We start from the raw sequence: 12,205 nt of genomic DNA, 5'->3' as shown, positions 1-12,205 counted from the left end.
AATAATGAAGCAGCAAGACCTGACTAGCCAGGAAGGACTCAAGGAGTGAGAAGGGCTGAGCCAGGCAGCAAGGACTTGGTTCTGAAGACAGGAGGGGATATAAACCCCAGACAGAAGGAAATGCAGAAGCGCTGAAAGATTCAAGAAGAACAAATGTGCTGACTCTCTCATGCTGTAGTGGCAGCAGGAAACCATCTTCCCCATGTGGCTGCCAAAACCCCGCCCCCTCCCCCACACACTTTCCACATCTGTTTAGGAACAGACTTTGCCATCCTAGTACTCAAACTCAACCTCACATTAGGATGGTTCCTTTTGCCACCCTGGCCATCGCACCCCAATGCAGGTGTCACCTACTGCCTGGAACTTCATTCTTACACATCTTAAAGTGAAAATTATCTTCTGCATACACAGCAAAGAAAATATTTCATTGATGGTTTTGTAACTCATTCGCCTATTGCTGAACCAGAGAGTGGAAGATAGCAATGCTGCAGGTGTACAAAGTAGCATGTTTCCATCACCTCTAGAAGGAAGTATGATTCTCAAAGGCTTGGCTGCACTGAATTTGTCAACTTAGTCTAACAAATAAGTCATTGTCCTTCTTGCTTAAGGTTGAATATTATCACTGTTTTGATTACCATTGGAAAAAACCCCACCCACAATGTATGTCAACTCTTTGTTCAACTCCTGTCTGCTCAGCCTTACCTTTCCATAGCAATGGCATGGATGGGTCATCACAGCTTATGTCATAACATTTATTACCATCTTCCAGCTCATTGCTGACTGTGTTGCCATTCCCAACATTCATGCTTTTGATGGTGAACAACTTTTGCATCTTCACATTGTACCTGAAAGTGCAAAAAGATGGGTCTGAGAATGCTGGATTGTTGGAATACTTCTCCAAACTCCCAGGCTGATACAGTGTAACCCAGCCCACAAGGATTATTTTGTGACAACCTACATTACGCTAGGAAAAGCCAGAGAGTATCAAACTCAGTACTGCAGGAATGACTTAGCTTTGCCCACCTTAGGGCCATTTTGGCAACCTGACAGAAGAACAAAGACTGCACCTAGCTTGCAGGCTTCAGAAAGCAGTTTTAATTCAGAAATACATTCCATGGAGGACATTTAGCTCAAGGTGAAGCATTGCATGCTGGATGTGAAGCCTCAAAATCTTCGTCTCTCTATCAAAGAGCATGAGCGCAGCAGCATACAGAATAGCATTTGGCCCCCAGGACAAGCTTTGGACATTCTCAAACCACATCAAGGGATCTTGAAGCACATCCTCTGTATACTGAGAAGTTTCAGTATATACAAGGGGCTCTTCTGTCTCTTAAGAATTTAGTTTGTTCCAGCTCATGGGACATAAACTTTGTAAAATTTCTAAAATGTACTGTAAATATACAAGCAATTACATTTAAATGAATGTCATTGAAATCTATGTCAGACAGAGATGCCACATTGAATATAGTCCTTCATTTTAATAAGGGTTTTGCATTAACCTCTTCACGTTCTGCAGGCTGTAACAGAGCCATTACACAGCAACTATTTTTTATGACATCAGTCCTGAGCTGCTCTTCTCCTTCCTTAAACGATTACCTCCTTATCTCTGAACTCTTATGAGCTTTCTGATTTAAATGCCACCATTGAGGAAGTCATTTAAAATATTTATTTCACATTATAATGCATGTTATCACCCTTTTGACAGAACTGAGAGGGAAGGATTTCTGTTGCAGTGAAAACTGCCAAGCAGCGAGGACTTTATTTCCTGGGGAAAGAGGAGAATAAAACCATAATCAGGCTCTGCATTGCCAATGAGTTGCTCCAGTGCATTATCTTTGGGGGTTGGTTTTGTGGGCTAGGGGTCTGTCTACACTGCAGTTGGGAAGTGTGACTGCAGCATGTGTAGACATACCTGAGTTAGATTTAATCTGGCTAGCGTAACAGTAAAGACAATGAGGCAGTTGCTCGACTATCTGGAGTCCCAGGTGGGCAGGACTGGCCTGTACTGCCATGATTTCACTGCTATTGTTACTTGAGCTAGCTATGATCTAGCTAGATGAAAGCTAGCTTGGGTATGTCTACATGTGCTCCAATCACACCTCCTGATGGGAGTGTAAATATACCCAAAGACATACTTACTATGCAATGGCCTTTTCACCAATGCTGTGCACCAGCATACAAGAGCTCAAGATGTGATTCTCAGGAGGATTCTCTCACCCTGTGGACTGACAGGGGTAGCACTGTGGGGACAGCTGGCTAAGCCCCACCATGAGAAAGAATCCACCCTGTGGTGACCCTTCTGGTTGACCTAGTAGTGGTGCTGATGGGCTCAGGAAGGCCCTAGTGTTGAAGGGGAAGTTGAGGTCACACAGGAGATGGTTTTGGTGGGCACAAGATAGGAGTAAATGGGAGGGCAAGAGACAAAAAGGGGGTACCTACTTCTCCATCTCTTCAGCTAAGCAGACTATACCTTGTCTCCTCCCGGGGAGGGATGATTCATAGACTGAGGAGGAGCGAGAAGTGAGGGTGAAAGATAAGGAAAAGGGCATCAATACATGACAGGTCTATCAGGGAATGTTCTTGTGGTGAATCCATGCTCAGCTGGCTGCCTGGAGGCTCTTTCACATGGTCAGTCCACAGAGGTTACAAAAACCAGGACAAACTGCTGGCATTTGTAAAACTAACGGATGCTTGGACAGGGATCTAAAACAGGAAAGATTCCAATTTGCAATGACCCACAGTTACTGGTGGTGGTAAAACTGAGAGAGCAAGAGCAGTGCTCCAGAAAAACCTTCTAAAAATACGTGTGCCCTGTTTTACTCATAACCTCCATGCTACTTTACAGTCATGGAGCTAGAGAATCCATTTTTGACCTTTCTCCTCAGCCAGCTCTTAGACCTACTGTGCCCTATTATACAACAAAAAATAAACATCCAAAGATTTGCTGCTATCTGCAGTACATACTCCAAGAGTGTGTTGATCTAGCACAAAAGTGGGTGAGGGAAGACAGGGAAATGAGATTGTCGGAATTCTCCTCAGCTGGAGATCAGAGCATGATGCAATTCCAGAGAAACAATCGCCAAATTACAATTAAAGAGCACAGAGAGGGGAGAAGCACTTACTTCATGATAAGTATGTAGAAGAAATACATAATGATGAGTATAAGGCTCTCCCACCTCAAAGAGAGAAAAGGAAAGGAGAGGAATTAGTAGGGTCATGCATGCTGCTGTAATCTTATAGTATTTTCAGTAGGAATGTGCCATGGGTAGCAGTATGGGAAGTGTCCTCTGCCTTTGTGTGCACTGAATTCCCAGTGGTAACAATAGAGGGAGTTTCAAGGGCCCAGAAGAAGCAAAACTCCTTTGGGCTTTGAACAACACACATATTATATATATTTCACTTCAACATTTTAGAACTGTGCTAGAGCTATGGAAGACAGAACTGCACCATTCCAGAAGCAGTGACCAGAGCCATTCTACCAGCAGAGCTCATCATGGACTCTGGAGCAGCTCTTATGCCTTCTTTCAGGAGATGCAGCTTGTTCTCCTGCAGATCCAGGGTTGGCTTCTCAGCTGGGGTGGGGAGAGGAGTGGGAGAGGGGAGGGCCTATGGTATGTGGTACCACTGGAAGTGCTAATACTTCTCTATAGCTCCATTTCAAAGAGCACTGCAACAGGATTTTGGCTGCCCTGGGTGTAGGTGTGTAAGGGGATGAAAGTGCTTCCTGAACCCCAGGCCGCACCCTCTGTACTCAGGCAGGATGTTAATGTTTTCTGGTTATTAAATTTTCCTTTAGTTTTCATTATTTATCATACAAAAAAAGAACTAATTAAAGACAGAAAGCGGTATCTCTCCTGGGACAAATTCAGCGCTCACTCGTACCCTATTGGCCTCACTGCCATTGCACAGGATGTAAGCACTGAATTTGGCAAAACTGTGATTGTAGATACTGAACAGTGACATGGAGAACACTCTAATTTGAGAAATTAACAACACAACTTACCATACTATTTGCTCATCATATATGAACTGGAAGAAAAAGAAACAAAACAAATTGACCATTTCTCCATTCCCACTAAAAACTGGTCAGCTGCACTATACAGTAGGTGAAAAATCTTCACAGAGGAGTATATATTTATTTGCTATACTATCATTTCCAACCTGAAGCTACTGGAGCTTTCTCCTTCCCACTCCTCCCATCCCAAACCTTCTACTGTACCTGCTGTCAACCCTGCAACACCAACCCTACAACCAAGATCTGGGCCTTTCTTAGAGGCTACTATTAAAGTCACTCAGCTAAATGGTGCATGAGAGATACACAAACACACAATGCATATGTTTGAGAGTGAGCAACCATGTGTCTGGAAGACAGGTAGGGGGCTCATACAAGAGTGTGGTCTATTTTCCAAGATCAAAGGCATCAAGTCCTTTCAAAATTTGCTCCAGAATTGCTTCTCCAGCCATGCAGTCACCCAGCTGGGCCATCAGAACAGCAGGTGATCCCAATTTAACGCCATTTTATGACACCCCTTTGGTTGAATGGGCCATTGCTGTTCTATTTTTATTATGAATAAAATAAACTAAGATGAATCTCCCCCTCCCTGCCACCAAATACTTAAATATAGAAATGTCAGCGTTGCTACACTGCTTTGGAAAAATATAATGGTCATTTCAGCTATGCCCAAACTTTGCCTACTAAACTCTGCCTGTATTGACAATTTATTTGTGGGACAAGCCTAACATGTACTAAAAGCTGCAGATAACAGCCACCCTGCCTCTTTAATATGGTGTGCACTTTCTAAATCCCAACATGCTCCAAGAGAAGTTACTTGGATCAGAATGGAACACTGCAAGCTGGGACCTGTAGTTTCTGCAAGGCAGTGCTTAATTTGTAATGAAAGAGGTGCCAGGGCTCAAGCAATTTTTTTTGCTTTAATAACTGACGTGGCAAGCCCAGAGGTGCCAGGACTATGAATTGCCAAGCCTAGAGGTGCCAGGGCTTACCCTGGCTCTGAGGTATAGCAGTGGTCTGTTTTGCAGGGTTTTATGGGCTGCCCTTGGCTATTTGAACATGCCGGCCTTATTCCAAAGGGCTGTATGAAGTTCTTCTATTTGAGCCCTCACTCGCCCTAGTGTACCCTTATTCCTGTGAGTAACTGATGTCAGTGGGACTTCTTATTTGAGTAATCACTTAGCAGCACAAACAAAGGCTTCACAGTCTTGCCATTTGGAATTAAATCCTGAAACATATTAAATGTTAAGAGGGACACTTACAATGATAAGAAGGATCACAGAAAACGTGTAGTACACGGAGTCCCTAAACACAGACCACCAAGTGAGACGAACCACCTGAAAAGAAGCACAGTTTTAGCTGACAAACAACAGTGATTTCAAAAGTTTGTAAGTAAAACTAAGAGCTTGATCTTAAATATTTAGCTGCATGAGTAACTTTACTCATATGAGTAGTCCCTCTAAAGCCAATGGGGATATAATAGGGATACATTAAAATTTACATGCCTACGTGTTTGGAAGATTAGGCCCTAAAATGTATCTATAATTACCACCATTAATAAAAACCTTATAAATGCCTCCCTTAAGGAAATGTATTTCTTACTAATGGTATTTTCATTGCTTGTGGTTTTAAGTGAACAAGAAGCAAAGCACAACTTGCTGCAGATCTGAAAATTAACAATTCCCTCTTAATTTTATTTGGGAGGTATATCAGATTTAATATAAAAATTATGATATTCATGAATGCATCCTACAGAGAAGGGAGATCAAATGCTTTAGGGTGTAAATAACTCACCACAGGAGTCAGGAAGGATTTTTTCCCCTCCCCACTTATACTGATTGTAACAGGGTGCTGGCCTAAGAGGCACTGAACCAGCCCCTGTTAGCTCAGAACCTGCTAGGGCAGCTCCCATACAGGGGAACTGATTGGAGCTGGCAGGGTGTGACTCATTAAAGGAGCCTAAGAGTAATCACCTGTGAGCCTGCTGGGGAGAAGGCCTATAAAGCTGGCAGGCAGGCTGGAAGTAGAGGAGGGGAAGAACAGGAGGAGTAAGGAACTGCTGCTCCCAGCTAGCAATAGGAACTAGTTGTCCCTTACTAGAGTGGCTACTACCTCCTATTGAATTGTACAGAGTTGTATGTAGATGGTGGTGGGAACAAACACAGGGGAATAAAAGGACACTGGGTTTTGCAAAGTAAGAGCTCTCTGGCTGACTTGTACTGTGAGTGATAATGTGCATGTCTACATGTGGGGGCTTGTCCGGGATCCTTAAGCCAGTGAATACGGTTGGTGGCCCGGCAATGGAGGAGACCCTGAAATGACTTGTAGAGCAGCAAAAGCAGACCCAGTAGGCCCTGCAGGCTTTCCAGCAGGCCCTCCAAGTGGAGAGACAGGCCACTTTGGCCTGGCAGGCAGAGCAACAGGAAAACCTGCAGGATTTCATCTGCGAGCAGAGCAATGTCCAGGGGCAACTCCTGCAATCGCTGGTGAGTCCTGGAACATGGGAGGGCACCCGACTGCCGGGCTGGGGACTCTATAAAATGAGCCCAATGGATGACCTGGATACCTTCCTAGGGACTTTTGAGAGGGTAGCCACGGGGGCCGGAGGGGACAGGACAACCAGGGCCCTCTGGCTTTCCCCTTGTTTGACTGGCAAGACTCAAGCTGCCAATATGGCCTTGGGGGAGGAACATGCCCAGAATTGAGGCCATGACAGCCGCAATATTGGACCGGGCAGGCCTGTCGGTGGAGCGGTACAGGCAAAAGCTCTGGTCGGCCCAGTGGACATCTGCTGTGTGACAGCGGGCATTTATGCAGCAGTTAAGGGACTGGGCCACATGCTGGCTGAGGCCAGATATGCGGACCCTGGAGGAGGTAATGGACTCCTTGATACTTGAGCAGTTTTTGCAAAGTCTCCCGGAGATGGTGCGGACGTGACTGAGAAGGCACCAGCCAGGCACTGTCGAAAATGCAGTCAGGGTGACTGAGGCATATATAGAACTGGGAGGACCGACAGCGAAAGGACAGAGAAGTGGGATGGAGACCCACAGATTCCTTCCCCAGCAAAGGCAAGGAGAAGAAAGGAGAATCCAGAGGAGTACCCAAAAGACCCACCCGGGTAACCTGCTGGCAGTGTGAGAAGCTGGGACACATAAAACAAGACTGCCCAGATATGGAGTGCAGTTGGGCGGACCTTTGTGCATGGACACAAGGGGTGGGAAGGAACTGGGGGCTTGGTATGCCCACCAAGCTTGTGAAGGTGGGGAGAAAGATCCAAACGATTGTGGTTGACGCTGCCTTGAATTGCATGCTGGTGCGAAAGGCACTGGTCAAGCCACACTGGCTCATTCTGGGGGCAAGGATGGCCCTTGGGTGCATACATGGGGATAGGAAGTCCTGCCTGGTGGCCCAGGTACCCCTGGAAGCGAAGGGTTGCTTCAGGTGGAAGCAGGTAGTAGTCCTGGAGAAACTACTGTGTCCAGTAGTGTTAGGTCCGGACTGGCTCCTGCTACCGGGTGCAAGGCAGGGGGGGACTCTGAGAGGGGGGTAGATACCCTGAGGATGAGAACGCCCAGAGAGGGAAGCAGGCCTAGGCCTGCGAATCAAAAGAAAACTCCTAGACAGCAAAGCTCAGAGTGGGCTAACCCGCAGGAAATATATATGGGGGAGCTGGTCAGTTGGAGCCCTCCAGGAGAAGGGAAGGACACAGGGGAGCACCCCAGAATCCTGCTCTCCCTGGAGGAGGGCCCAGATTTTCAGAGAGGTCTGGGGGAAACTGAGGCACGGAAGGTCCCACCCAAAGGGGGGATGAATGCCAACCCCCATTAGAGGGGCAGGAGGCCTGGAGCCGCTGGGAGATATGAGGGAAACTGAGTTGTGGAAGATCCTGCTCAAAGACGGGGCAGACTCCAAACCCCAGCTAGACACCAAGGGGGAGCTGGGGATAGGGGACTTGCCGCGGTGTAGCTGGTGTGACAACCTGCGGGCTGAAGTGGAGATGGGGCGCACCACTCCCTGAGAAATGCTCCATCTGAAGGAGAGGAATGAAGAAACCATCCAGGTTGCTGGCTGAGAAGCACCTGGCTGGGAGCGGGGAGGCCTCTCCAAAAGAGCCTTCTTCAGTGGCAGGGCCGAGGGGCCAAAGGCGGCCTGGGTGTGCCATTCTTAAGGGATGTGTGCGTAACAGGGTGCTGGCCTAAGAGGCACTGAACCAGCCCGTTAGCTCAGAACCTGCTAGTGTAGCTCCCATCAAGGGGAACTGATTGGAGCTGGCAGGGTGTGGCTCATTCAAGGAGCCTAAGAGTAATCACCTGTGAGCCTGCTGGGGAGAAGGCCTATAAAGCTGGCAAGAAGGAAGTGGAAATGGGGGAGGTGATGGATGCAGGAGGAGTGAGGAACTGCTAGCTAGGAGCAGCAGTTCCAACAGGAACTAGCTGTCCCCCGGGTGGCTACCTAACTCCTATTGAATTGTACAGAGGTGTATGTAGATGGTGATGGGAACAAACACAGGGAAATAAAAGGAGAGTGGGTTTTGCAAAGTAAGAGATCTCTGGCTGATTTGTACCACGAGTGATGAAGCACACGTCTACACTGATCAAGTGACTGAGGATGTTATGGCAAATGGGAAGGAATATCAGGTACTGGCCACTTTGGAAAGCTGAGACAACTGCTATTTTGCAGCATTACCTATTTGTAAGATGTGTCTGAATTATTTCGAACATGATCACTTCTCTTGTCTTACGAGCACTTTCATGCTTGTTTTCCATTAGCATTCCAATATTTCTCAAATGTTTTCCATGCAAAAGAAAAAACTAAGCAACAGAGAGCCAAAAAAAGGTAACATACTAACCTGTCCTGCAAATATCCCACAGACGCCAATAATGCAAAGGATGTTGAAAACTGCTGACCCAACAATGGTCCCAACTCCTACATCACCATGAGTGATAAATACACCTGGAGAGAGAGCAATACATTCACAATTAACCCCTATCACTTCATTAATGGCAATGCCTATTTGTTCAAAACATGTATCAACTGAACAACAAAAATTCGTGATCATTTAAATGTTTAACCAAAATTAGATTAATAATGAGTGCACATATCAGCTGCGCCTTCTGAAGTTTTTGGGCTCATTAGCAGCTATTTTGTATGCATATTTTATGAAAAGGAGATGTAAAACACCTCCAGTGAAATCAGAACTCTACAATGTAACTGACTTCGAATGTTACAATAAAGCACAGGAACTTTCCCCTGGACAGTTAACGTTTAGATTTCTGTCCCTTTAACATCTGCAGAGACAGCACTACCTTCAAAGAACTCCTAGCAGCCACCTTGCGTATAGTCTGAGGTGCTAGGTGTATAGTCTGAGGTGCTACTCTTGATAGGACATATAGTCTAGTGGGTGGAGACTTGCCTGAGTCTCAGGAGACACAGATTCAATTTCTTGCTCCACCACAGGCTTCCTATGTGATGTGGGCAAGTCACTTAATCTGTCTCGGCTTCAGTTACTCACCTATAAAATGGGGAAAATAGTATTTGCCTGCCTCATGAGGGTGTTATAAGGCACTCAAGATACCAGGGTAATGAGAGCCATATAACTACCTGACATGACAGAGTGCAAAGAAGAAAGCTCCCATGACCAGCTACAATCTTGTTTGAACAAACAGACTTTGATATTATGGATCCTGTGACGCTATCACACCCTCTCCTACACAGAGGGGGTATCTGTAGATAGATGATATGGACTTATGTGGGCTTTACTATATTTATATATATTCTCCTTACTGTGGGACAAATTCTGCTCTCACTGATGTCAATAAGGTTGCACAAATGTAATTGAAGGAAAATTTGTTCCAGCGGATGGCATTAAAATCTCAACTTTCACCACGCAGGAATGTTTAGTAACAGCAGTATCTTCTCAAACCTTGAAGTGAGTGTGTGGTAGTACAGTATCACTGCTGCAGGTTTTCAGCATTGAATGCTGTCAGCTGCAGAATGGAACCCAGCAGAACATCAGAAGCTAAAACCTGTTAACTCAGTTATCTCCTGCTCTAAATATAAGGAAAATGGTGGCACTTTCATATACCACTGCATGGGAAACCACTCAATAATACAGAGGGGCAGATCTTCAGCTGGCGTAAATTGTCGTAGCTCCATTGAAATCTAAGCTGAGGATCTGTCTCTGACTTTTAATTTGTTTGCAGTGTTGTTGTAGCCATATTGGTCCCAGGATATGAGACAGATAAGGTAAGTGAGGTAATATCTTTTATACAAGATACAAACTTTCAAGCTACACAGAGCTGAAAGAGCAGAAGTTGGCCCAATAAAAGATATTATCTTACCTACCTTGACATTTTAATGGCAACTGTTGCACATGCTATTGAGCAGATCCCTTACCTATAACAGATGCAAATAACTCTGGGGTCGAGCTTCCTGCAGCCATGAAAGTGGCTCCAGCAACATCTTCACTCAAGTGTAATTTCTGAAAGAAAAGTGCGATTCCTTCAGCATTGCTGGTCTTTTTACATAGCACACTTTTATAGTTATAGATAGAATCCTTTTATTTTCTCAGTCACAATATCATGAAACAATGAACTCCCACTATGATACAGCTCAAAGGTTGAAAAAGCCTATATATGAGATATAGACATGCTTTGGGCATATAAAATATTTATCCCCTATCCTAGTGGGACACCAGTTAGATAATATTATCCAATTACATTATAATATTTGAACTAACCAAGCTGATTAGAGAGACACCACTCAGATTGGGATTCTAGAAGGTGGAACGCTCAGGAATGAACAGTTTTTAGAATGAAGTCATGAGTAATTCAAGAGTTACAGGGGATGACTAGCTTGTAAAATTTGGTAACAGAAGTAAGCGAGTAAAATATAACCTTTGCGAATATGTCTTGCAAATAGTGGGCCTAATTGTGATCTCACTTATTCTAACGTGAACTCCAATGAGGTACATGAAATTTAGATCAGCATAGAACTAGAAAGAGGACTGTGTCTCACAGACAGATCTATTTTTATTACACTGCTTCTTGAGCTCTAATCTGTATGCAGTTACCTTAGAGCTTTTGAGCCAGAACCTCAGTGGGTATAAATGCACCTAGCTCCACAACTGGGCTAGACCTATTCACACCAGCTGAGGATCTTTCCTTTGCAATATTATGGGAAAAATTTTTGTTTTTTTTTCTTTTTTTGAATCTCTAGATTCATCTTTAATATCCCATCCCACTTCCAAGGATAGAAGAGTGCCTAGTGATAAACGAAGCAAGTCAGTATTTTTCAGGCACTCTGCACCATTCTGAGCTAGCAGGAAGGGCTTCATAAGGAACTCATGGCATAGAAGCACAACACACAGCTCTCTGAGGGTATGTCTATACTACCCACTGGATTGGTGGGCAGCGAACGATCCAGCGGGGGTCAATTTATCGTATCTACTCTAGATGCGATAAATCAACCCCCGAGCGCTCTCCTGTCGACTCTTGAGCGGCAACAGTCAACTCACCACAGTGAAGACATCACGGTGAGTAGGTCTAAGTAGATCGACTTCAGTTACGCTATTCACATAGCTGAAGTTGCGTAACTTAGATCAGTTCCCCTCCCCCCCCAGTGTAGACCAGGACTAAGATGATCTATCACTGATAACATGACTGATAGAATTCAGAATGGATGTGCTAATTACTCTGGATTCTTGTTAGCTGTCCAGCATTCTGGAGATACTTAACAAGCAGAATAGATTTTATGAAGGATCAACAGCATAAGCAGCAACATTATGGTACATCTTATATATCATGTATCTAAAAGTATGCTGATAGCACATCTGAAAACAGTAAGTAAAGATCACTGCTGAATACTTTGCAAGTATTTGCTGCTACAATCTATCTTTACATCTGTTCTCCTGCTGATGTTTGTGGGCATTCTGCACATGTGTCCAGAGGAGAGGAAAAAAGATGTCTTAGTAGCTAGAACAGCTGGTCAAAAAATTTCTGTTAATATGAAATTATGTCAACCCCACTCTCCAAATAAGGTTTTCTATTTTACAATTAATTCTATAGTTGGGTGGAAAATTTTCACCAAAATAAATTTTGGATCAAAAGTTTATTTTTCCTCCATCCTGATCAACTCTAACTAGTATCTGATAAATACGTTTGTAAAATGCTAAAATTAATGTTTTTATATAAT

General features: G+C 44.5%; 2 protein-coding genes across 4 annotated transcripts in view; one reads left to right on the top strand and one right to left on the bottom strand.

The window, feature by feature from the left end:
• The window catches only part of ATXN3 (ataxin 3), a 464,297-nt gene that overhangs the window by 167,993 nt on the left and 284,099 nt on the right, over window positions 1–12,205 (top strand). The window lies entirely within an intron of this gene.
• SLC24A4 (solute carrier family 24 member 4) overlaps window positions 1–12,205 on the bottom strand; it is a 154,637-nt gene that overhangs the window by 30,377 nt on the left and 112,055 nt on the right. The window contains exons 5-10 of one of the 2 annotated variants that reach the window (XM_050953271.1): window positions 10,409–10,493; window positions 8,862–8,965; window positions 5,275–5,349; window positions 4,004–4,029; window positions 3,123–3,176; window positions 703–845 (exon numbers count right to left, since the gene is read on the bottom strand). In XM_050953271.1, the coding sequence (XP_050809228.1) occupies window positions 703–845; window positions 3,123–3,176; window positions 4,004–4,029; window positions 5,275–5,349; window positions 8,862–8,965; window positions 10,409–10,493 (487 nt within the window). The remainder of the gene's footprint in view (window positions 1–702; window positions 846–3,122; window positions 3,177–4,003; window positions 4,030–5,274; window positions 5,350–8,861; window positions 8,966–10,408; window positions 10,494–12,205) is intronic. The other variant, XM_050953272.1, reaches the window with a different exon arrangement.

This window comes from Gopherus flavomarginatus, chromosome 5, assembly GCF_025201925.1.
Source record: "Gopherus flavomarginatus isolate rGopFla2 chromosome 5, rGopFla2.mat.asm, whole genome shotgun sequence".
In the NCBI taxonomy this organism is placed as follows: Eukaryota; Metazoa; Chordata; order Testudines; family Testudinidae; genus Gopherus; species Gopherus flavomarginatus.
Note: the sequence above shows the minus strand (reverse complement) of the source record. Positions and strands in the feature narration are given on the sequence as shown.